Below are 25,084 nucleotides of genomic sequence, written 5' to 3' on the forward strand. Positions count from 1 at the left end.
AATAAGCTGTAAAAAGTCAAGTGACGTGTAGCAGTGGGGTATACTGGACTAAACTGGTTTTCAGGCTATATAAGCACGGCGCGCTGTATGGTCGGGCGCACTTCTTCGACGCTCGCACTAGATATAGGACGTTACTATTGTTGTTGAAATTGTGGTTAATTTCGTGTAATTTAATTTGGTTATTTTTAGTAATTTTATTTGTTAATTTCTTACTTCAGAAGTGGGATTCGTTCTCATTTCTGATTAGTTTAAATTAACGCCCACGTGGTTTTATTTTAGTCAGTTTGAAACGCGAGTGTTATACGTTTAATAAAAATAATGGAGGGTAGGCGGCGAACACGTAAAAAGAGACGGTGTGCCCGTCTCTGGGCTTGAAGAAACGTTACAGTCGATATTAAACCGTCAACCGACGCAAGCGACTGAGCTATGTCCACCAGTGGTGTCACCACAACAGTGCTCAGCAACACCACCGCGAGGGGATCGGCCCTTTGCACCGACATGCGCAACACCATCGGATTTGCTGCTTTCTTCCTTAAGCGACACTCGTTACCACCTGGTACTGACGGTTCGCACAATGGTACTGAGAACGCTCCGGTGCCAAGTTCAAGCAGCGCATGCGAGTCAAGCACTGAACTGGTACTTAATCAGGTGACCGACAAACTAGTAAGTGCGTTGAGCACAATTCTGGTAAGATCTAACTCCATTTATATTTCTAATTTTGATCCGTCTTTCAAATATTTCGATATATGGTGTGAGGAGGAAGACTCTGCGCGGTTGTCTAATTATTGGGATGACCGTGAGTGCTTATCTCTGATTGGATATTGTTTGAAAGGGGATGCTAAAGTGTGGCTAAATGAGTGGCTTAGTAATGATCATACTTGAGACAACAGACTCTGATAGTTATCTCATGTATTGCGTGTTGTACGAGGAATGAGTGAAAAGTAAATTGTCGCAGTAGTTATTCGGGGTATTAAGGACCCACAAGTTCGCGCCGCCGCGACTTGTGCTAATTTATCATCGGAAGGCTTAGTTAAATTCCTCTCATTATATACCCAGCCCCTAGAACCGCGCTCTATAATACAAAATCATGTTAAAAGGCCAAATTTGTGAGATAATTCCCGAAAACGATATAATTTTCAGTCTAATATTAAAATATGTTTTTCATGTGGGGAAATTGGTCATATACAAATTTTGTGTCAAACTAAGAATGAAACCGCACCAGAGTGGGTCTCTACATCAATTCAGTCATCTACAAACAATTCAAGTTTAGATAAAAGGCAGTTTTATAACATCAAAATTATTTGCACATTTTGTAATAAGGTAGGACATAAAACGGAGGACTGTTTTGTTCGACAGCGTTCCGAGTCGAGCGGTAGGCTAAATTAGTTATAGTTTACCGCCCTTATAAAATGTCGTATGATGAAAAATTACGCGTTAGAGATATCATAAAAGATGTGTTGAATCAATAAATAATTAGAGATAGAGATTTGTAAAAAAAAGCGATTCAGATAGGCTTTGTGTCGACTTTAAACTTAAAACTCAAAGACAGTTGGAATACCCGCTTCCGTTAATTGAGGACCATAATATTGATTGGCTAGATAAAGCTACCTATGAAAAGGCTACCTAGCCTTGATATGGCTACTGGCTTTCACCAGATAAAATTAAATAAAAAAATCGACACCACTCCCGAGATTCGTAACACCTGAGGGTCATTATGAGTACATAAAGATGCCATAAGAATTAGGTAATGCACAGGTTGTATATCAACGAATTATATCAAATACGTTACGATTTTACATAGATTAGGCAGAGCCCTTGTGTGTTGTAATTGTGTATATGACGTATTATTACCTAGTAAAACAATAGAAGAGGGTTTAGGGACATTACATGATGTGTCAGAGATGGGGGTAAGGGTAAGGGACCCAGACAGGCCTTTCCATTAATTTAAAAAAAAAATGTAACTTTCAGACTACGGAGATCGAGTATCTATGCCGAGTCATTAGCAATGGTCAAGATATGAAGACATCGTGCATTGCGAGGTTGACTCGCATGGGTGTGCATTTCAATGGCGGCGATTTTGCATTTGTGCCAAGCTGTTGGTAAGCTAGACTCCTGTATGCGCGGACCATATGTGGTTTTAGCGACGTTGTCGCAGGACAGATATGAACTAAAATTAGTCGCTGGTTCTTATGGTAAAGCTGCCGCGGAATACATGTTGCCCTGGCGCGGGGAATGGACCCCTGATGTGTGTGCCGCATTCTTTGAGAGTAAGTAATTTTTACTTGCCTTTTCAAAACTTATGTATGTTGATAAATGTTTGTGAAAACTGTCATTTTATTAGAACTGCTTATCATATAGGTAGTACCTATTTTGGTAAAGACCTGCGGGAGTCTTGTGTGATAGTAATGGAGTCGCTCTTACTATCAAAAGCAATGGAGTCGCTCTTGCTTAGTGTGATGTACAGTAATGGAGTCGCTCTTACTGTTAAAGCAATGGAGTCGCTCTTGCTTAGTGTGATGTACAGTAATGGAGTCACTCTTACTGTTGATAGCAATGGAGACGCTCTTGCTATGTAAAAAAAAAATGAACTAATGTTGTGTCGAGAGTAATGGATGCGCTCTTACTTTCGATGAAGTTATGTTAATTTAACGTTATAATAACAAAAATCATGTAATTTTTAGGTGGCGCTGATGATGACGATAGTCCTTCACCACAACCACCGCACGTGATACAAGAGTCATCAGCAGATCAAGTTTCAACATGCCAACCTGCCTATCATCACACGGGCGAGGACGCACCGTCGTCAGGAGAGGCCGAATAAGCTGTAAAAAGTCAAGTGACGTGTAGCAGTGGGGTATACTGGACTAAACTGGTTTTCAGGCTATATAAGCACGGCGCGCTGTATGGTCGGGCGCACTTCTTCGACGCTCGCACTAGATATAGGACGTTACTATTGTTGTTGAAATTGTGGTTAATTTCGTGTAATTTAATTTGGTTATTTTTAGTAATTTTATTTGTTAATTTCTTACTATATATTAATTTGATTCGATCTTATTAATTAGATCTAATTCATTAACATGTACTAGCCTTAAGACACTATTCAAAACTAAGGTTCATATATGTATTCAGAACAAAATTGATTTGCATTTTTTTGATAGAACAAAAAAGAACGGGAAGGAAGCTTATCTCATGTGATGCATTCGCTCATGGACACTCCCGATGCCTGAGGGCGCGCGTGTGCGTCACATTTTTTGAATTCGAACACATTTTTCTTGAAGAACCGTAGGTCGAATTGGAAATGTTTCAGTGGGCAGCTGGTTCCACATAATAATAGCCTTTATTCAGATACATTTTACATCATATATTTTATATACATTTAACAAATTTCCATTTTAATCCAATTCTGGTGCATCTGTGTGCCCTTTATTGGCAAATCCCGCCATTCCTCTCTGCACTGTGCCACTCTCTGCCATGTACCACCTGCCGTTTCTTTAATGTGGTCAAACCACCTTCTCAGTTGTCTCCCTCTTTTGCGTTTGCTGTACCTTGGGCACCAGTTAGGCAGTTTTTTGCTCCACTTTTCACATGATTGTTATTATTACATCTGTTACCTTAGTTATTTTTCTTAATGCTGTATTTTTTTTTTGTCTGTGACTGTTTTTTGTGGTTCCACATAGTGCACAACAAATGCAGACACTAAAATACGCTCTGTTATGGAAATATGTTGAGTCTAAAATCTCAAAATTTTAACTAATTTGTTTAATTAGGCAATGATGAACGAAAATATGTTGTCTACTAACGTTACCTTTAAAACGAATAACGTGCGTTGTTTTGTTTTTAACATTTATATAAAGCTTTTAAATTTTAGTTCTGAGCAGAAAATAACTTTTGTTGCGCGTAAAAACTTTTCTTGTCCGCAATCAACGTTTGTCTGGTTTCTTTATTAGGAATTTTTCGGTAGGGTTTACAACGAAGTACTTTATATTTAATAATATTTAACATGTAACTTTAAAATATATTGCTGCGGATATTTATCGGCACAGATACGGCAATCCTTTTCCATTCTTTGTATAAAAAATTAAATGAACACGTCTCATTCTTATTATAATCAATGTATAACAAAAAGTTAGTTAGTTATGTGATATCTATGGGCATAATTTTGATATGAATAATACAAATTAAGTTAAGCAGCTTTTATCGCACACCAACATTTTGTTTAACCAGCTATCCACTAAATTATTTCTAAACCGAATTTCGAATAAGGGTTCGAGGCGAGACTTGCGAGGCGGCGGTATCACTTAACATCAGATGAGCTTCCTAGCCGTGCCCTGCCCTTCCTATATCAAAAAAATTATACTCTAAGAGCTACTAAGTTTTGCCCAACTTGAGGTTTATATGGTTGTGGAAGCATCGTCTCCTATCTGAGTAGCTCCATCAATTGATTGATAGGTGAAAAAAATTAATCGACGGAGTCATACTTCAAAGTTCATACTATTTTAGGGACTCGAGGGACTCAAGATTATTTCTTCCAACTTCAATTTTTTTCCCTTTGGAGAGACTCTTGGGCGGTGGAGTTCAAGTGCACAGGCACTTATTTAAGATTTAAGTTGGCGCCTGGTAGAGAGTACCGGTGACACCAGAGCTTGCGCTCTCCTCGCTCAACGAATAAGCATCGCTTTGCAGCGAAGAAATGCTGCCAGCGTTAAAGGTACAATGCCACAGAGACCAAACTTTTTAAATTTGTTCTTATTATTTCTGTTAAAACTTTGTAGATTAAGAAAATTGTAAATACTGTGTTTAAAATGAATTTGACAAATTCTTCATATACTTTACAAATTTCCTGAAAAAGATTTGAATCGCTAATCACTTAAATAAATAAATAAATATTTCTACCTATAATATTGGATATTGATATTGTTTACAGAATATGTGTTTACAAAATAAATAATCTCAATGGTGCCAACCCTAACACGAACTTTGCTCCAACGTGATGGACAAAGTCCAACCGATCTAAACGGAGAAATTTCTATTTGTTTATAAATAGAGAGCAGTGTTGGCCTAGTGGCTTCAGCGACTCTCATCCCTGCGGTTGAGGTTTGATCCCGGCTATACATTAATGGCTTTTCTTGCTATATGCGCATTTATCATTCGCTCGAACGGAGACGAAATCATAGTGAGTAAAATGGCTCGCCGTAGACACAAAAAGTGGCGGTGTGTCAGCCATGGGAGGCTGATCACGTGCCTAGCCTGCCTAGAAATCTGAGGCCGACCTAGAAAAAAAAAGTTTCTAGCGCCGCTGATTTTTTTTAAATTAGTACTCCCATTTAGATCCCAGACCGCCTTTATTCAGAACACTAGCTATAATAATAATATCGATTTTTGTATGTAGCAAGTGCTCCAAGGTCCTTTTTTTAAACTAAATACTTCCAATAGAATACGTCTACGTATAAACAATAGAAATATAGACTTTAGAGCTGTCAAAGTGAATTGAAAAATACTGAAATGATTTCTTTAAGGCAAGTAGATGTCTACCTTCTGATAGACAATTATGTTAAAAACTGAACTAAACTGGCTTATTATATAGCTGGTAGGGTCTGAAATAATCGGTTTCTTGCAGCTTTATGAATTATATACTTTTATATATTTTTATGGCTTTATAATTTTTTTTACAAATATTTTATTGGTAGACTCTTTCCTCCTACTTAGATTTTGTTCCCTTTGGAGTAGAGTCTCTTGGGCCGATGGGTTTAAGTGCACAGGTGCTTGTTAAAGATTTAAGTTGGCGTTTGGTAGTACCTGTGACCCAGAGCTGATGTTTTCTTAGCTCACCGGATAAGTATCGCAATACAGCGTGGAAATGCTGTCAGCATTAAAGGTACCCTGCCACAGCGACCAAACTTTTTATATTTCTTTTAATTTTCTTTTTAACAATTTTAATTATTACTTTGTAGGTTAGGAAAATTGTAAATATTGTTTAATTATATAAAATAGTCAATAATTTTTTTCTCAAATTAAACGATGTTCTCTAGCAGTTGTGGATTTATTCTCGTGCATACATCTTAGTAGTTTAATCAAATCAAAATTAAACTAAAGAAAACTTAAGAAACATTTTACTAAACAATAAGGTATTTCTACAATCGGTTATTTTCGCGTATCAACCACCGCGTACTCGAGTCAAGAGGTCTGAATCAGCCGAAAGATAATTTGTGAAAACAATTTATAGTAAGTGTTGTTCAATATCGGCTATTTCAATTATTATTAGCGCTTTTTCGCGCTTGCAAGGGTAGTTATGTTTTGAAAAGATTCATCCAAACAACATTTAATTTCCAAAATCTTGTGGATAACTTTATTTATACATTTTCTAGGTAATAAATGTAACTTTACAATTAATTTAATTTTTTTTTGACGTTCATAAGTATACTTGTTTACCTATATGAATAAATATATTTTGTTGTAAGTACACACTTAGGTATTACCAAATTCCAAGTTTGTTTTGCTTTTGTACAACATAACTTACAAAATACTCGATTAGTTTTAAGGAAAGACATTTTTGATTCTTCAACTTTTAAACCTGTGAGAAATTGGATTTCTGTACCCGTGTCATCACCATTCCTCAATCTAATAGGCAAATAGATGAATTTTTGAGTATAAGCAACCGGGTTTCCTCACGATGTTTTCCTCTACCGTATGTATGAAGTGAATGTTATATGCGAACAGGCAAAAAGTCCTTTGGTGCACAGCCGGTGATCGAACCTACGACCTTAAAGATGAGAGTCGCACACTGAAATAACACTGCTCTACAACATTAACATATGAACAGAATTTAAGAATTACAACACAATGTTTATTTATTTAACAATATTAATACAGATTAGTCCAATGCGGTAACACACATACATCACATATAAAATAATACATACACAGAAAAAACAACACATTAGACAGCAATAGATTAAAATATTTATTTATTTATTGACTTTTATTTATTTATTAAAAAAACACAAGGCCTTATCGCTAATAAAAAATATATATAAACAAAACATCTTTTCGATTAAATACAACTTATATTAAAAAATCTAAACAATATTTCACCTTTGTAGATTAAATTATTTCACTTAACCTTTGTATCATTTAAAATACCTTTTGAACAAATTAACAATCAACAAATTTTAATTAATTAGTGTTATTGGGGGCGTCGTTCGTAAGTACGTGGGTGAATGTTCTCTTATCTGTACAAGTGACGGTCAAGTTACTTTTGCGAACTAGCTGCTAACGATAGTATGCAGTTAACTTTGGTTAGTTTTTTTAATATTACACTGGGCTTACTACCGCTGCCCGTGGACTTTGCATTTAAAAATGTAGTGGTGGTACGCGAAAACAACTCACTTAAGAAACACTCAGTTGAGGAACCCATTGTTCCGAAGATGTGGTAAGGATGGTTTATTTTCGGTGCCTGAAACACACCATCGACTTTTTTGGTCTAAGGTCATCGAAATTCTGACGATGTTTTCCTTCAGCGTTAGAGCGTATGCTAACTGGGCATAATATAGAAAGAAAGTCCCCTGGTGAACAGCCAGGAATTGAACCTACTGCCCCAGGGATGAGAGTCGCACAGTCAAGCCAGTGGGCCATAATTTTAGGCTGTCATCTAACAAAATCTTATCAATTTCTTTTAATTCTATTTCGCTGATCTATTAGTGCGTGGTATTAACATATATAATCAAGTCGGGATCAAATCACAATGTAACACATTAAGTTGCTATTTCCCTGGCAAGATATTTACTTTTTCAATTCTAGTTAATTTTATGTGAGACCTTAATAAATTATGTAAATAATAGTTATATTAATAGCGATTAATGTAAATAAATAAGTATTATCTGTTTACATAACATCTTGGTATTTATTTATTTAATTTCACATGTATCGGCATGCGACTTTGTTTAAAATTAATTACTCTCTAATAATTAAGTTCAGTTGTGGAATAGGCTGCCCGATAGTATTATCATCTTTTAAAATTCTTCTGTAGGAACATTTCTTAACCTTATCCTATCCTGATCAATCATGACTTCTTATTTCATCATCTTCTTTCATCTTCTAATGTATTACATCGCTATTATTATTCATGAATCCGAACCTCAGTTGCGAACCGTCAGCGGTTTATAGTGTGCGTGTGTACCAATAACACTCAAACATTGACATTGCAAGCAAGCTTGCACACATATACTATAAACGGTTAGGAGGAATAGTGGGGCGCGTCTTCGTGCATTGCTCTATCTATATTTTGTAAGCACGTGGTCAACAAATTCTTACAACAACACGCACACACTCTCGTTCCCAATAAAAGAAATATAAATTAACATCTAAAATGCCTGACAGCTTCCAAATATACCTGAAGTTGTAAAACAATAGCAAACTGTTCAATATTGATTGTGAATTGTTTACGAAAGATAGTGCCTGGAGGAATACTGAACACTGAGTATACATTATAGAGTGCGGTAGAGCGGTTAACACTTATATTAAGTACTGTTACATCTCTAGATTCTTAGCCATAATGCTAACTCGTCATCTGCATCATCAATGCAGACTTATAGAGGATTACGTTCCTAGTGACTTCAGTCAGTCTGTGTTTATCATTCTTAGAGAGCGGTTGTCTAATATTGTAAGTACAATTCTTTCTTTAAGAAGGCATTTTAGTTCCACGGCCTAACAGTACCATGTTATCGATCTTTGAGTATAAGACAGTTTCCTTCCTTGCTTGTCCTTCCTTCCAGAATAACAACATGTGGCCAAAATTCACCGATATTCAAATTGAGCATTGTGATTAACGACATGGCTTTTAATGCAGTGTTTTTGTCTCTTCGTATATGTTACGTATAACTGATTAGCTAAGAAGAATAATATATTAGCGCGATTTAGAGTATGACATCTTCGCAGTGATACATCCTGCTATACACGTATGTCGGTAAAATCTTTAGGAGCACAAGTTTTGAGCTAATATGATATAAATATGAAAAATATATATGTATGCAGTTAATCCAGGAGCCATTATTAGAAAATGTTTAAGGAGAGCCTGTTCAAATAAAAAAAATACGTTATCGCTATTTTGCGAGTATTTTTGTTGCAAGAGGAAGCAAGAAATTAATATTTACAAGGGTATAGGATCGATGTCGATGGCAATGGTAACCGACCTTGCTGTAACTCATCACGATAAGAATTTCTAGTCTTACAGTAACACCATTATCCGGAGGGCTTATATCAAAAGCGTGCAAGTTTCATCTGGTCTCCATTCTATATAAAATAAGTTTCTGTAAATCCTTAGTTATGATCCGAATCAACGTTTCGATAGTTATATAGATTCTTGTAAGTATTTTAATTAAATTAAATATACTCATTAGAATTTAGGCGGAGTCAGAAAGAGCTATTATTTTTGCACGAATTTGTTGTCGTTAATTTCTCTAAGAATCCCTACAAAATATGCTCACAATTCTTCTATATGCCTTGCACAATTACGAATTACCTGCATAATTCGCCAAAGATTCGGGTTTTACCTAACTATGACACTAATATTATATATGGTTATTTTCCACCACACCAAACAGGTGAGGAATTATTTGAAGAGGTAGGAGGACTTAGAATTTGTTTAGCAGTAAAAATTTTGTTTGTTTAATGTTACATTTCAGTTTTCTTTTTTTTATCTTTGTAAATAAACAAACAAGAATGTTTGTTTCATGTATACTGTTTATCTATGTATATATCGGTTGTGACTTTTTATATTGCCTACATTTTTTGTTTTATTATATGTATGTTAACTGTAAGATTAATAATAAATAAATATATAATCTCATTCAGAAGCATTTGAAAGTTTTATCTGTGTTAAAAATAACATCATTAATTATTATCTGAATTTTGATTTACAAGATTGTACGTTTGGTTTATCTTGAGCTGTTTTAACAAATGCATGAGCAATGTTTCGCACTCTATAACCAATGTTGAGTACAATACTGCTTGGTCGGTAAACATGTAAATCCCAGAGCAAACTTTGGAGATAAAATCTTCGTTTTAAGTATATAATATGACGATATGGCTACACACCGCATAGCTTCTGTACGGGCATCGGCCTGTACGGCCGTGGGGATGGACATACGGACAAACAAGTGAACATGACCAAAACAGACGTGGAGGCGGGAAGGTCGAAGGAGGAGATTCCTCATGACCACCTATTCAAAGTGACGGGACTTTCATCGACTAATCTGGAGAAGTTGTCAAAAGGTAGGTCTACTGTGTAATTGTTATTTCTTTGTCTTTGTGCGCATGACTGAAATTAAAATCACTCACGGCCAAAATATAGCACATATAACAGGTCATTAACTTACTTTAGGACTAGGGACTGCACCAACGATCTCTTTCCTTAGATCGCCTAATTCTTAATTGTGTACGTTCGTTGTCATAGCAACGTCATTATGTCGATGATGAATATAACGAAAATTATTTTGATATATTTTAGAACAATCTTCTAACTTACCGTAAATCTGTTTATCATGTATGTTCGTAATGAGCTTTTTTTTATTTCATCTTAGTTAATATTACTTTTTTGTTATTTTGCGAGGACTTGTTGAATTTTTTCCCTTGCTAACTGTTTGTTAATGTTCTATTGTAATTGATGTAAATGTGTTTGTATGTTAAATTTAAGATGTCATATTTTCCTGTATTATTTGATGAATACACCTCGTTTTAGATCTTGTAAATATATAAATTCGATAATCGTTAAATATGATGTAAAAGATTATATTATTTAACCGCCTAATAAGAATAATTGATAACAGTTTTAAATCTGTGTCTATAACGTCCATTTGTGCGCGTCAAACGCGACATTCCCAGACTTATTACATTTTTACGATCTCTTCAGCCAATGGCGCTTTGTGAAACTGCGTCTCTTTGCGGTCTATTTCAACTGGACAATCGCCAAATCTTATCAGATGCTTTAGTCACAGTTTACTAAATGTCAGTGGTGAAAATTATATTAAAAAAATAAACGAATCAGTGGAGCTACTATGGAGCTATTCTTTTGAGCCTCAGATTTCTGTATCTGTTTAGTGATCAATATAATACACAAGTGGGTGATCAGCCTGTGCCTGACACACGCCGTCGACTGTTTGGGTCTAAGGAAGTTAATCCTCTGGATTGTTTCCTTCACCATATGACCGAATGTTAAATGCACAGAGAAATAAAGTCCATTGGTGCACAGTTGGGGATTGAACTTACAACTTCAGGGTCCTGAAGGGACCTGAGAGTCGCACACTGAAGCCATTGAGCCAACTCTGCATTTTTAGATTTAATATGGTAGTTTGATGTAATTTCTCTACCTCTAGTTGATCGATTAAAATCATTTAAAGATAATACAATTAGAATGTAACAGAAATGTGGAGTTGAAATAGTATTTAAGTTGAAGTATGCTGGTATTATAAATAAACGATACTCTTTACCCTGTAACAAACAGATCTTAAAATAGCTAGTGTTTTGTAATGTATATAGGGAGCGTGTCATTAAGTAGTTGAATCAAACCTGGCCTTGGCCGCCGAATTAACAAGATATACGTAAATCAAATAAAAGTAAAAGATTCGCTCAACGAATAAATATCTCAATACAGCGAAGAAATGCTGTCAGCGTTAATGGTACTGCCGCGGGGATCAAATGTAAAATTAATTTATCAAATTATTATTATTATTTCTACGTAAGGTTAAAAATATTGTAAATACTATATAATATGTGTGATTAAAATGAATATTTCATTGTATAAATACTGTTAAATATATTTACTATTAAATATACTATTAATAATATATTATTTCTCCATTGATGAGTAGCGATTCTTTATTATGCTCAGAGCATTTTCATTGTCTATTTTGTTTGTTGACTGTTCTAGACTAATACATATAAAAAATTCCATCATGACGTGAAGATTGCAAGATTATTTCATAATTGCGTAGGTAATCGTTTGTATGGTATGGGTATTGTGTCTAAAATAGCACTACAAATATTGACTTACAGTTTGTAAATGACACATTTATTTTATCGCGTTGTTTTAGTGAATATACATCTCATATGTTGACTGTGCGATTATTATTTAGTGTTTGAACTACTGTCAGATTAAAAATAGTGCGAGGAGTCTCTCCCAAGGAAGTGAAACATGAAAATGATAATAGGAAGGGGTAGAAAACGATTTTTGGTGAAATCATATTGTTTCTTTAAGATATACTTTATTAACATTGCTTACAATTCACAAATGATCGCTAAATTGTATAAAAAATAATGAGAATTATAAATTAAAATAAAAAACAAGTACGTATAACAGCTAAGTGATCTACCGACTCACTCGGTCCTTTCTACTTTCTTTCTCTCTCCCTTGCGTTGGAATATTGGACGCTATCTATTCCCCCTTCCCAGGAGCGACAAACGTTTAACGCAACCTTGTTAGAAGTCGCAATAGAAGTTCGTCGAGGCAGGATATAAAATTCCACCTGTATCACCTCGATGTCCGTCGTTCCACAACTGCGCGTTTTAAAGGTAGTTTTCACCGCACCACCACTGTGTGGAACGAGCTGAGAGACTAAGGGCCAAGAAAAGACCGACCCAATTCTTAAAAGGCTGGTAACGCACTTGAGAGATCTCGGCATTAAGAGTGTCTAAGGGTGTTGGTAATCAGGGGAGCCTTCTGCCAGCTTACCACTTGTTCTATAAAAAAATACAACAATAAAATGTCCTGAAGGAAAGGTTTTTTGTTACAAAATCTCTTCTGAACACACATGCATGTCTTTTCGACACAAAGTCTCATTTGTAACATGGGCTTCCCTATATGATGATAATGTTAGCTGAGTTATAGGCAACCAAAAAGCAGTTAATTTCACTTACGAGCTTTTTCAGAGCCAGCAGCAGATTTCGAAGAAGCGATAGCAGCGACGCAGTACGGTTGGCACAATGTGTGGCTGATGCTGTGCACCTTGCCCGCCTTCTGGAGCGCTGTCTCCGTCACCAGCGCCACTTCTTACATCTTTACACGAGCCCAATGTGATATTGGTCTGAAGCTACTCGATATGGGAACACTTAATAGTATCACCTATGGTGGTGAGTTTAATATCTACTTACGTATTTACTTGTTTGTGCAACATTTTAATTGATTTTTTTAATAAAAGCCACGCCACAAACTCGAATTACGATAGTACCTCTGTCTATTGGTCCTGTTTTAGTAATCCATTCGATTGATCCATTGGATCGATCGATAGATTAATTAAATACAAAAACTCTTGACTTTGGTCGTCAATTTAAAAAAAAATATTTTGGAGTATATATATATAGTATGAACAAACAACATTTATTTAAAAAAAAACAAAATAAATAGTGGTCCGTTATAGGTCAGGGTATCAAATTTCTGTATCTGTTTCATGAGTAGGATGTAATAATTGCAACTCCTTAAAACTCCTTAAAAACGATGTGTGAAACAAAATAAAAACATGTCGGAGAAAAAAAGAGGGGTGGACAGTTTATTGTCAGTTCTCCTCTTCCGTTCTACGCCCTTGATTAGTAAAAATTTAAAACATTTAATATATATTTGTTAGATAAGTGTACATAGCTAGGTATATGAATAAAGAATTTTTATTAGTATTAGTATTAGGTGATCAGTTGGATCTAAGGCATGCCAAAGTGGTTTCCTCACGATGTTTTATGCTAGCGAATGTTAAATGCGCGACCACAGGAATTAAAGTCACACGCTGAAACCACTGGGCCACACTGATCTATTTATAATATAATTATGTACTAATTCTTAACTAATCCATCGATTCAACATCTTATTTTTATTTATAATCTTGAATGAGTGAGGTGACTGTTCGCATTAATTTTCGTCAACAAAATTAACGTCATGGGAATTACAAGAGATTTAACACAGACTTTTATAATTTATTGTGATCTTCTGTTAACATAAGATTAAGAAATATCGTTTGGCCTTTAAAACACAATTTAAATATATTGATAATTTCGTAATGGCGGTGTCGTGTGTAATTTTTGTTTTTAAACATTATGTTAATAGAATAATCGATATTATATGTGTAATGCTTAGTGGCGTAGAGCCGTAACAGTTAATAGTATACTAGGATGCCTCTGGAAGGTCCACCTACAAGTTATTATAATGTGAATATGTTGTCCGCGACTATAGGCTGAAAAAAGCTAAAAAAAGCTAACGCTAGTTTCATAAAATACCAAACATTATCTGATAACGCCCATCATACAATTTATCTACATCTATGTTTAATCAAATAGCCTCAATAACCAAACAATGGTTTAATAGACATTTATTTATTTTTTTATTTTATTTTAAAAGGCACACTAACGAAACACATACAAACATTTACAGTAATACATGACATACAAAAACTAATATACATGCATGTGTATCTATGACAAGCGTTCACTACATTACACGGGAAACACTACAATGATAAGGAGAAAACATTTACTATAAAAAATAATAATTAAGGAAAAAATTATCAAAAGAGTATGAAAATAAATAGAAATAAGGTATATTTTAAATGTATAAGACACACAGTGTTTTGGTATACTGGAACAGACGAGTTCCACAGCGCTGGTCATTTTTCCAGACACACACTTAGTTTTCTCTGGAATCAACTTTTTATTTGGATTAACTAACTCAGATATATATGTAATGTAAAAATTTAAGTAACCTATTAGTTAAACAGTTATTTTGTACGTTCATACCTTGTTAAAGCTATGAGATAAGGTGATTAAAAACAGGCATAACTCGTGACTAAACTAAATTAAAAACAACAATATTGTTAAGTTTACTGCTAAAGTTTTCTTAATTGTTAAAAAGTATTATAAGCACACAGTTCGTTGCTTAATATCTTAGATTGTGATTGTTACTGTGAAAGTATCTGTATCTGAAATATTCCACTTTTAAATAAACACATGGATATTATTTCTACGAAATATATATTTTTAGTTCAATAAAACCAACTATCTAGTATAATAAAATGACGGTTGATCCTATGTGTGTGGGTATGTTATTAATATCAGGCGATGAAGATAATAGTTAGGGGTTTTACACGGACTGTAACTTTAACCACAAAACCTGTTTTTTATTATCTATACTATCCTTTAAATCTCTTAATGAATTGAGCCTGCTACAAATACATTAACCTTTAAATTTTTTTTTGTATTTGTAGCAATAATAGATGATATACCTGATATACCTTGAGCAGTTGCAAGTCCTGTCTTTACAAGCTTAGGTCACAGTATCAAATAAAAAATTTAAAAAAAATTAATTCAATTATAAAATTTCAGGCATGATTTCATCAGCCATGGTATGGGGCTTCCTCTCTGACACCCTCGGGCGTCGTAAGATCCTCGTTTGGGGATTTTTCTGTTCGGGACTGGTAGAAATCGCTGCTGCGATGAGCCAGAGTTTCACCATGCTGCTTATTACCCAATTCGCAAGTGGTTTCTTGTAAGTAAAGATTTCAGTCCCAATTATTAAAAATTGCCACCACCCAGCAAATTTGTTACTTTACTATAGTCATAGTATGTTTCCTTTTGTTTATTTTCTGTGATAGAAGAAGATTATAGTCAGCAGACTCTCACGACGATATTTTGAATAGGCAAATAAACTTTATTATTATTATTTTGTAACAATAATAAAGTTAATTTTTATTAATAATTTGTATTTATTACTAACTAGTGATGGGTTTAACAAGCACAAATAAGTTTATTTGTAAATACTCGATAACCAAGCTGTTTAGAAAATTCATTGGTTTACAGCAATTCTGATTATTATTTAATTAAAGGGGCCTTCAAATTTAATCGTATGCAAAAGTCTTAAGAAGCTTTAATTATTATTTAATTGGCAAAAATGTATTACCACGACTATATATAATTTTGACACGAAACCAACATTTCATTAAATTTAGGGCCTGTTTCACAATGTATGGATAAAGTGCCAAATAGCTATGCAACACATAAATTATTCGAAAGATAAAAGTTCCAAATAAGATACTTTAAATTTCATGACGTATAACGCTATCTGACAGTCGTGAAACGGAAAAATACTATTTATCCTACCAATAAGTCATAAATAGCTTATTTGGAACTTATCCGGACATTGTGAAACAGGCCCTTAGTATATTAATAATTATTTATTCAATTAGCAAATCGAAAAGAAATATTAAAACTCATTTTTCCGCACTTCTTAATATAAGGCTTTTTTCATCCACATCGTACTAACATACATAAAATGATGTCCCTGTCCGGTAAAATACCTCCTCCAACTTTTATCACCCTATTTTATTTTGTGCCGTCGGCATACAACTTTTCCAGCTTCCTTTTACCAATGGCTCATAGTTCTATTGACCCACCCTCGTTCCATTTTCCCTTTGCACCACCCCATTCGGTTACTGTTTTAGAACATCTGTCATCTACACTCCTTATTATAGTTACATTTATTATAAACTCGAAAACACGTTGAAGTTTCCACTTTCTGACTCTTACCTACCTATTGATACTCGCCCTCTACCCCTTTAAGCAATCATTTCAATTCTTGTTTCAGATTTAATGGGCCTTTCGCAGTTTTGATCTCGTATTTGGCTGAGATGCATCGTTCGGAACTGCGCGCGCGGGTCATTCTCCTTACTAGCCTCTTCTACACCATAGCGAACGCCACACTGCCATTGTTAGCTTGGGCTATTCTCACGCAAGATTGGCATTTCAGGCCCTTTGGCGATCTTTTTGGTAATGATATAATAATTTGACACACGCTCTTAAAGTCAAGCACTGTTTGGTTATAAGTGAAATTAATACCCGTATGTATAAAAGCTTAAAAATAATGTTTTCTAAACAAATTATCAAAATCCAAAATCCATTAAGTTACGTATTATTTAAAATCTTTAATTATTACCGTCAAAATTGTAAAATAATAAATAATTTTTAAATATCTCAATCGTAAAATTAATAAAATTTCAATTTCTCAAATAATGTAATTTAATATAATTTCAATTACTAAATCATCTAGGTTTAGGTATGTTTATAAAAATACCAGATAGAACAGAGACTAGATAATATTGTCAAAAACTTTTAGATAGTTTTTTTAATAATAAAAATAAAAGTGATTTTTTTTAACAAATAACAATTAATTTCAGTTATTCACGCGTGGAATCTCTTTCTACTGGCTGCCGCATTAGTTCCTCTACTCTCTGGTGTGGCTTTCTTCTTTATGCCAGAAAGTCCAAAGTTCCTCATGTCCAGAGGCCGAAATGATGAAGCCCTGGAGATTTTTAGAAATATATATGTGTTGAATACTGGAAAACCTGCCGATACATACCCAGTAAGTAAATTTAGTATAGATTGCGATTGTCAGAAAATCTAACATTTCGTTGGGAAATCGAACCAAATTATTACCAAAAAACCTTTTTTGAATAAACGTATTTAATGTTTTTCTGAATTAGTCTTTGTCACTTCCTACGATAATTGTAAGTTAATTAACAGGTGAAAGAATTGGTAGAAGAAAAAAGCTCTCAACAAGCTCGTGGGTGGGCGGCCTTGAAGGCTGGTAAGGAGCAGATGGCTCCACTTTTCAAACCGCCCTACGCCGCTTACTTGCTGCTCATTTGTTTCACGCATATTGGCTGCATGTTCGGGTCAGTAATTATTTTCTAATTTAATATTACCTGATATTATTTGCGCCATTGTAAGTATTATTCTAAGATTCTCTAACTTCTATATAACAGTTAAATATGTGCATCGTAAAGAATGGACAATAGTTATCTGTTATTAACATATATATATGCTTTCAAGTTTTTTACTCTATTATTTTATTACTCTAGTTTTATTTTTCCTTTTTTGAAAATATAACAATCAATTATATAGTATTTACAATTTTCTTAACCTACATAGCAATAATAAACAATTTAAAAAAAAATGGCCTCTGTGGCAGTGTACTTTTAATGCTGGCAACATTTCCTGGTATCAACGAATATGTAAAATACGTTGAGATGTAAAGCGCCAATTTTTAAATTACGAATAAAAAAATATAAAAATTTCAGCTCAAACACTATAAGACTGTGGTATCCTCAACTGGCTGCAATGATAGGAGCACATACAACAGAGAATATCTGCTCAGCAATAGCACCAGTTCAGGTGGTGATAGATGACACAGCCTGCCAACCAATCGAAACCAATCTTATGACCTACCTCCAGAGTATGGTGGTGGGGGCAGGGTCTATACTAACGTATGGCATTGGTGGGGTTTTGATTAATCGGTAAGTAATTGTCAAATGATGTGAAAAAAAAATGTTTTATTATTGTGGTTGTGGAAGAGAAAACTCAAAGCTCAGAGCTCAGAGCTATCGCTCGAGAGTGATAACACCACCAGTTGCTTTCCTTTTTATTTAATTATGTCAATTGCATATTCCTCTAAATGCAACGAAGTTTTATTACATAAAATAATCTATATAATAAGAAAATAAATAGGAATATTGAATTTTTTTTGTGTGTAAGGGATAAACTGAAATATATTGAATGGTGAAATCTATTAGAAAACTACATTGTATATCGCAATAACTTTCAAAAAATTAACATATCGTATTATCATAATCGTACGCGACAGAAAATAATACAATATTCCTTGTAATATTATTTTCATAAATTTTTATCCCCAATCATTACAGATGCGGCAAGAAGTTAGTAGCGGGTGTATGCGCCATCTTCAGTGCCTTGGTGATAGCTGCACTTCCCTTCCTCGGAACCAGCGCTGCAATGGTCACTGGTATCGTTACAGCTGCATTGGCATTTTCTTCGCTCGTTGGTGCCTCTCTATCCAGCATTACTGTTGATCTCTTCCCGACCTCTTTAAGGTATACATTAACTAATTAATACTTTAAATTTTTTTATGTAGTAGAAAGCAGAATAAAGCAGTAATTTTTTTGGTGTCTGTTTAAAATTGTTTAGCAAATATGTAAGGGTACGTTCTATATGTATTTTTACAAGTTAAAAACTTTTATTTATTCACAGAGTGATGGCAATGGCTACTTTCCTGATGTGCGGTAGACTTGGCACAATAACTGGAACAATCGCCTTTCCTGCACTCATTGATTACGGCTGTTTACCACCGTTCTTCACCATTGCAACGGTTTTATTGTGTAAGTATTTCGTATAGCGCCATCTAATGATAAGTAATAGAACTTCTGTACGCATCACTTTTAAACTACGTATTTTTATTAAATTTAGCTAGGTGGCAGTGTTTAGCAGATGATATAATATACCAAAAAGTCCGACGTTATGCAGTGACAAAATATAGTGAATAAAATTATGTTAATGATATCTTTAATTTTCCCTTTCAGCGTGCGGAGTTGCTTGTTTCTTTATACCAAATACGACAATGAAAAAACTGGAGTAAACAAAGCAAAGACTAATGAAATCGTCATAACAACCTATTTTATGATATGTGTTGATCTTTTTATATATTCATGTTATGTTATATTTGTAAATATAAATGTTGTAATGTCTTGGTGTATACATGGCGCCTGTTAGAACATCCAAATTAACAGATGTAAGTGCACTACATGTAGACACCAGTTTGATACTAAATATAGGTTTGAAATAAAAGTACTGAATAAAAATATTCTCTTCTTTATTCATAATTTAGCATACTCTAATCTCATCCATCTCAGTCAGACGCGTAACAATCGGCGATGGAAAACTGTGGCTATCTACACAATATACATAGCTTTACATATTTTCAACAATGTATACATACTTTACATAAGTACATTGCATTTCATAACAAATTTATATATAAATTTTCACATTATGCACATAATTATAGCCAGTCACTATAATTTAATCTATGGTCCAAGTTATCTGTGCAAATATTTTTATACATTGTTCGAAAATACGTTTGATTAAGGCGCTTCATCAGTCTAAGGTAATGACTAAACAGTAATATTAATCTGTGAATGAGTATAAACAATATTAAGTATACACGGGTGTAAATAAAAACATAATATTAAGTACCTAGAAAATTGTCTATGCTATTTGATTAAAGCACAGATTACAAATTTCAGCTAACAACGAATCTGTCAATTATAAGCGCCAATTTTCAAATTACGAATACAAAAGATAACAGTGTATATCATTACCATAGCTAAATTTTTAAATAACCCATAGACTGGCCATAAGTACCTAATTAGACAAAGCAAGCATGTTAGAGACTAGAATATCTTATTGTCAAATCGCTTGCCCTGTCTAAGCTCTCTTTAAATTCGAGTTTAAATAATTTGTATATTATATAATTAATGTTTACTTATTATTATAGGCCAGTGGAATTGACTGTAATACCCTAATGTTTCAAAGATCAACAAACTCCATATTGAACCCTTAATTCACCACATTTAAAGTTTTGTTTTTAGTTAAATGTGACTAAATTTTATACAACTGACATAACTTAGAAACTGCAATAATACTATATTCAAAACTATTCTTGCATTGGATTTATTTGATTATAAAAGATAAAATCATGTATGGGTCACATTGGAGCGTCTCCTTTTACATATAATTTGAATATAACGCAAGGCACAATGTTGAGGGTTACAATAATTACATCTATCCAATCAATTGCTCTATTTCCTCATGTACTATGACAGATCTTTTAAAAAAACTAGTAATCTAGGGATGTTCCCACAAAATGAGATATTTCATTTAAAATGCGTTTCACACAGCCCTTATCTACTTCTCAATACAACATTACTTCATTATAATATAATTGTTTGTACAAAGCTTACATGAACAGGGTTACCAGGAGAATAAATTGCTAAATATTTAAATGTTATCAGTAAAAAATTATTATGTTCATTAACTCGTCTACTATAAAGCAATGTACTCTCACAGTAAATCTGTACTAAACTAATTAATAACACTAATATAAGGCATATTGTTATAAATAATTACAAATATATATAAAATAATGTACATAAAGTTTCTATATACAGTCTCGCGTTTAAAACAGAGTTTATACAAGTACAACTATAATTGTACAATTTTTACAACGGAATCTGGCGGAAATTTTGTGATTGCAACACTGAAATATTTCCATGAAATTAGAAATAATCATTAAATAAAATTATACAAGAATTTGCCAAAACATCTAGCTCAGATCAAATTGTTGTTTACAATTCGATAGAACTTTCAATTCATAAAAAAACAAAGAGGATTTCATGTAATATTTACAAGTGTTACCTCACAAAAAAAAAATATTGCCAGACCAAAACAACCGTACCCCACAGGGTGGAAATGCAAAACGAAATAGTACCGAGTGTCTGGTGTCCATTTCACGCACTAAGTCACATCACTTCACTCTGCGAATAGTCTTTTACGTCAGCTCGGGGGCGCTAAAAGTACTTCGAGCCAACAGGGACAAGCTGTCACATCGCGCCGGGAGTATTTCGGACCCCAGCCCTTTGCGAAGGAGATCCTCACAGATCTAGGGTCCACTGGACCCACATGGGGAAGGGAGACGGCTGGAGGCGGAGTTGCAGGGTCGAAAATACAAAGGCAGTGGCCGGGAGCCACTCGCCAGACCAAAAGAGCCTTAGCTGCAGCGGCATCCAAAGCTGGTGAGCTGACAAACACTGGCTCCTGGCTTCGGTTGTACAGCCAGACCCCGTCAGACTCCAGTGAGAGGGTTACGCCTAGACCGATTTTCGCTCGTGTTTTCCGCACCTGGAAAATAGAACATATATTAAACATACAATTACTTATAACATAGTTAAAATTAAAAAGTTTAAGAAATATTTTGCCCTATAAAGCGCTCGACATTACTTAATAAATTCTAGAAAATAAACAAATACATATATGTATGTGCACTTTTATCTGAGGTTATCGGCGTTCACTCGGCGCGCTAAATCAATTATTAGAAACTGAATCTTCTATTAACTATTCCATTAATTGTTATTGCATATTCGAATGTTCTGCTTAGAAACATGGAAACTAAGACAGTTTAATGTACGGCTGTGAGGCATTGACGCTAACCGTGAAAGAGGAGCAGTTGGCGGAACGCAACATACTGGTCATGGAGAGTCCGAAAAGCCGAAATAGAAGAGTTGGTAGTCCAACATTATCGACTAGGTTGGGGCACCTTCAGTGCATGGGCCAAGATCGGGCGGTGAAGGAAGTTCTCTGAGCCGGTCTAGTGGTCGGAGACCAGTACGTTAGCTACGGAATCGCTAGGTCGACAGAGTGGCAGAGCTGCTTCAGCTGAAAGTCAGCAATTGGCTGGAGGAAGCAGTACGGGGAGCACTGGAAATTTCTTATTCTGGAGGAGACATATTTTGAGTTGCAAAACTAATGGAGTAAGCAATGACCAATATTGCAATTAAACTTGGAAATTAGTACCCGTTAAAAACATCTGTCACTTCCGCCCTCTTGAATAGTCAAGAAATTCAGTTGTGTATTCCTTTAGACATAATAAAACCTTTCTAAAGTTCGAAGAGATCGATTGACATTAATAACGATTCGATTTACTCCGCAATTGATCTAACAACTGGCTAATATGTGGCAGGTACTGTATGGTCACTATTTTGTCAAGTAACAAACTATTTATTTAGACCCTTTATATCGTCGCTCAAAACTCTAAATACGTTGTTGAAAATTTAATGTATATCAAATACATGTAGTGTGAAAATATACCTATGTTTATATCTATTATAGAAGTGATATTTTAATGTACTCCCGTAAATCAATGACAATATATTATTATTAAGTTCTCATTTGTCTCGTTCAGTAAATATACGTTTAAGCAGCTAATAAAATATAAAACTTTTGATTCTTGTTCTACTAGTGTAATAGACAATTAACTTATAAACAAGCTTATTGTTTGATTGTCTTAGTTATTAGTATATGTTTTCCTGTAAGTATAATAAGTATATGTTCTTACTGAGAAATGTTAAGCCGTAATAAATCAAAGGAGTCGACTGTTGCATGTAAGAAAAGAAGTATACAAATGTCACGATAAAATTTGCTTAAAAATTATTAAAATCTCAATATAGAAAATAAATGTTTTTAATCAGTCCATAACTAAGTTTCATTACACACATACAAAATATAAATCTTTCGTGTATAACCTACGTATACAAAATCACGCGATCAAAATCGATATTCTAACGATTTGTCACTCATAAGTATTTCCTTTCGGAGGCATGTACACGCCCATTTACGTAAACAATGACGATGTTAATTGTCGACGAAAATAAATCGATATTTATAATCAAGGGTCATCGTTCAATGCACAAAGCGAGCCGTGATCTCTCTCACGTAAGCACTTTTGCCACACGCATTTTGAGATGTAATTAGTCAAGGAAATACCAACGGGCCTGTAACAGTATGTTGCACACATCCCCGTTAAGGGCCTTAATCCCAGCTCAAATTGCTGTCTCAGTGTCTCGGCGTGGAATGCGGGGCGCAGAGGAGAGTTGGAGCAATGAGGCGGGCCAAGCCCGTAATTATAATTAGTTATGTAAAACATTAGATTAACGTAATTTTTTCAATTCTTTTTTCTGAAATGCATTACTTGGCTAACGATAAAAGATATCGTGTATAATTCTAAATCATCTTCTATATATATTTAGTAGGAGTACGCCTAAATATAATCTGATCGGCTGGATCGATCTTAGTCATATCTTTTTTGGTGGATTCTTCTCTGCTCCGAATAGCAGAATAAGTAATAAAATATCGGATATGTGGTGCCATCTGTTGGCAAAACTACGCACCATTTTACATTGAATTTGTGTCAGTTCAAGAAATTCCGATCTTGAAGTAAAAATATTTCTGCATAAAATTTTACGCCTTTGTATCTTTTGTAAAGATGAATTAATGTTTCAAGGCATAATTGTAAAAATAAATCCAGCAAAGAAGTAAGGGAGGCCGAGGCAACTTATTACATGGTCTTTTCTTTTGTATAATCATTAACCAAAGCGGTAGCTTCATAACAAAGTCAATTATCAAGACTTCATTAATAGCGAAGAATTATTATTACGAATGAATCATCAGATCATGTGAAAGTATTTTTAAATTCATGCCTTATCACGCGCTAAATGCTTGAGATTGTTGCTTTGTAAATATATATCTATTGGTCAAGGGAAATGCATTAGATATGTGTAACCTTTAAAAAATATGTTTTGGTAAATTGTACTTAATTGTAATTATTATGAATAGTAATAATAAATAATAAATGTTGCTATAACTTCCTTCTTCATTTAATAATTCTTCATAATTTTTTCTAGTAGTAAGTAATTTAACAGTATACGTATTAGTAGTAGTAGAGGCTTATAATCCAGAGACTTTACGAAACGATGCCTTTTAAAACTTTATACTTTTGAATAGGAGTTTTTTGTTTCCTTAATAACACAGAAAAAAAATATATATTTACCTGTTCAACTTGCGGTTCCTTCGTATCGAGCGCGTCTAGGCACAAGCCATGCCTCCCGGAGCCGCATGTGCCGCCGCCGCCGCCGAAAACGTCAACGGCGCGCACTCGCACACTAAACTGGCGGCCAACACGCTGCTGCAGCTCCCAATATGCTAGCCGACACCATTCTGTCTCCCAGCTCTGACGTTCTGGAAGGTAAAATTCAATTTTAGAATGGCTTCTTGGTGATGATAGTATGTCGATGGAGAATAGAATAAATTTATTAATTTGTAAAAAAGTATTGAATTTTGACAGTTAAAATAACCCCTCCATAACGCCTAAAATTTTACCCCACATCATTATTTTGGTTAATATCGATAAAAAAACGTACGATTTTCTTAACAAAAATAATGTTTCCAATTTAATTAGATAAGCGCCAAATTAAGAGAGAATATGAGAATGGTTCACGCAAATTCTAAATTAAATTTAAACAATAAAAATATACAGTTATATGCTGACAATTGACATGAATATGGTTAGGATCACACAAACGGAAACTCCCGCTTAACTCCTGAAAGATTGACATAATATTTGCTCCGTCTTACATCATATTTTTCAGAAACT

The 25,084-nt window shown here is 34.3% G+C and overlaps 2 protein-coding genes and 1 long non-coding RNA gene across 4 annotated transcripts in view; 2 read left to right on the forward strand and 1 right to left on the reverse strand.

Annotated features, from left to right (window-relative positions):
- Positions 1 to 329: 329 nt before the first annotated feature.
- Positions 330 to 2,706, forward strand: LOC123689419. Its single transcript, XR_006750390.1, has 3 exons — positions 330 to 687; positions 1,969 to 2,267; positions 2,682 to 2,706. It is a non-coding gene; the product is annotated as an uncharacterized LOC123689419 (long non-coding RNA).
- A 7,296-nt stretch (positions 2,707 to 10,002) lies between these two features.
- On the forward strand, positions 10,003 to 19,681 carry LOC110992048 (synaptic vesicle glycoprotein 2A). Its single transcript, XM_022257707.2, has 10 exons — positions 10,003 to 10,269; positions 12,922 to 13,122; positions 15,355 to 15,517; positions 16,613 to 16,794; positions 17,202 to 17,386; positions 17,548 to 17,699; positions 18,105 to 18,320; positions 18,729 to 18,914; positions 19,072 to 19,199; positions 19,401 to 19,681. Exons 1-10 carry the CDS (start codon positions 10,161 to 10,163, stop codon positions 19,454 to 19,456), a joined length of 1,578 nt encoding a protein of 525 aa, XP_022113399.2. The 5' UTR covers positions 10,003 to 10,160; the 3' UTR covers positions 19,457 to 19,681.
- The window catches only part of LOC110992049 (mothers against decapentaplegic homolog 6), a 28,224-nt gene continuing 22,813 nt past the window's right edge, over positions 19,674 to 25,084 (reverse strand). For both annotated transcript variants that reach the window (XM_022257709.2, XM_022257708.2), the window contains 2 exons: positions 24,482 to 24,669; positions 19,674 to 21,777 (listed from right to left, as the gene is read on the reverse strand). In XM_022257709.2, coding sequence (XP_022113401.1) covers positions 21,433 to 21,777; positions 24,482 to 24,669 — 533 coding nt within the window. In that variant the 3' untranslated portion in view covers positions 19,674 to 21,432. The remainder of the gene's footprint in view (positions 21,778 to 24,481; positions 24,670 to 25,084) is intronic.

Source organism: Pieris rapae, chromosome 8 (assembly GCF_905147795.1).
Source record: "Pieris rapae chromosome 8, ilPieRapa1.1, whole genome shotgun sequence".
In the NCBI taxonomy this organism is placed as follows: domain Eukaryota; kingdom Metazoa; phylum Arthropoda; class Insecta; order Lepidoptera; family Pieridae; genus Pieris; species Pieris rapae.

Coding starts and splice junctions, on each gene's coding strand:
- LOC110992048 (XM_022257707.2), top strand. CDS start 10,161: ATGACCAAAACAGACGTGGAGGCGGGAAGGTCGAAGGAGGAGATTCCT. Junction 13,123..15,354: donor TAATAGTATCACCTATGGTG/GTGAGTTTAATA, acceptor ATAAAATTTCAG/GCATGATTTCATCAGCCATG. Junction 17,700..18,104: donor CATATTGGCTGCATGTTCGG/GTCAGTAATTAT, acceptor TAAAAATTTCAG/CTCAAACACTATAAGACTGT.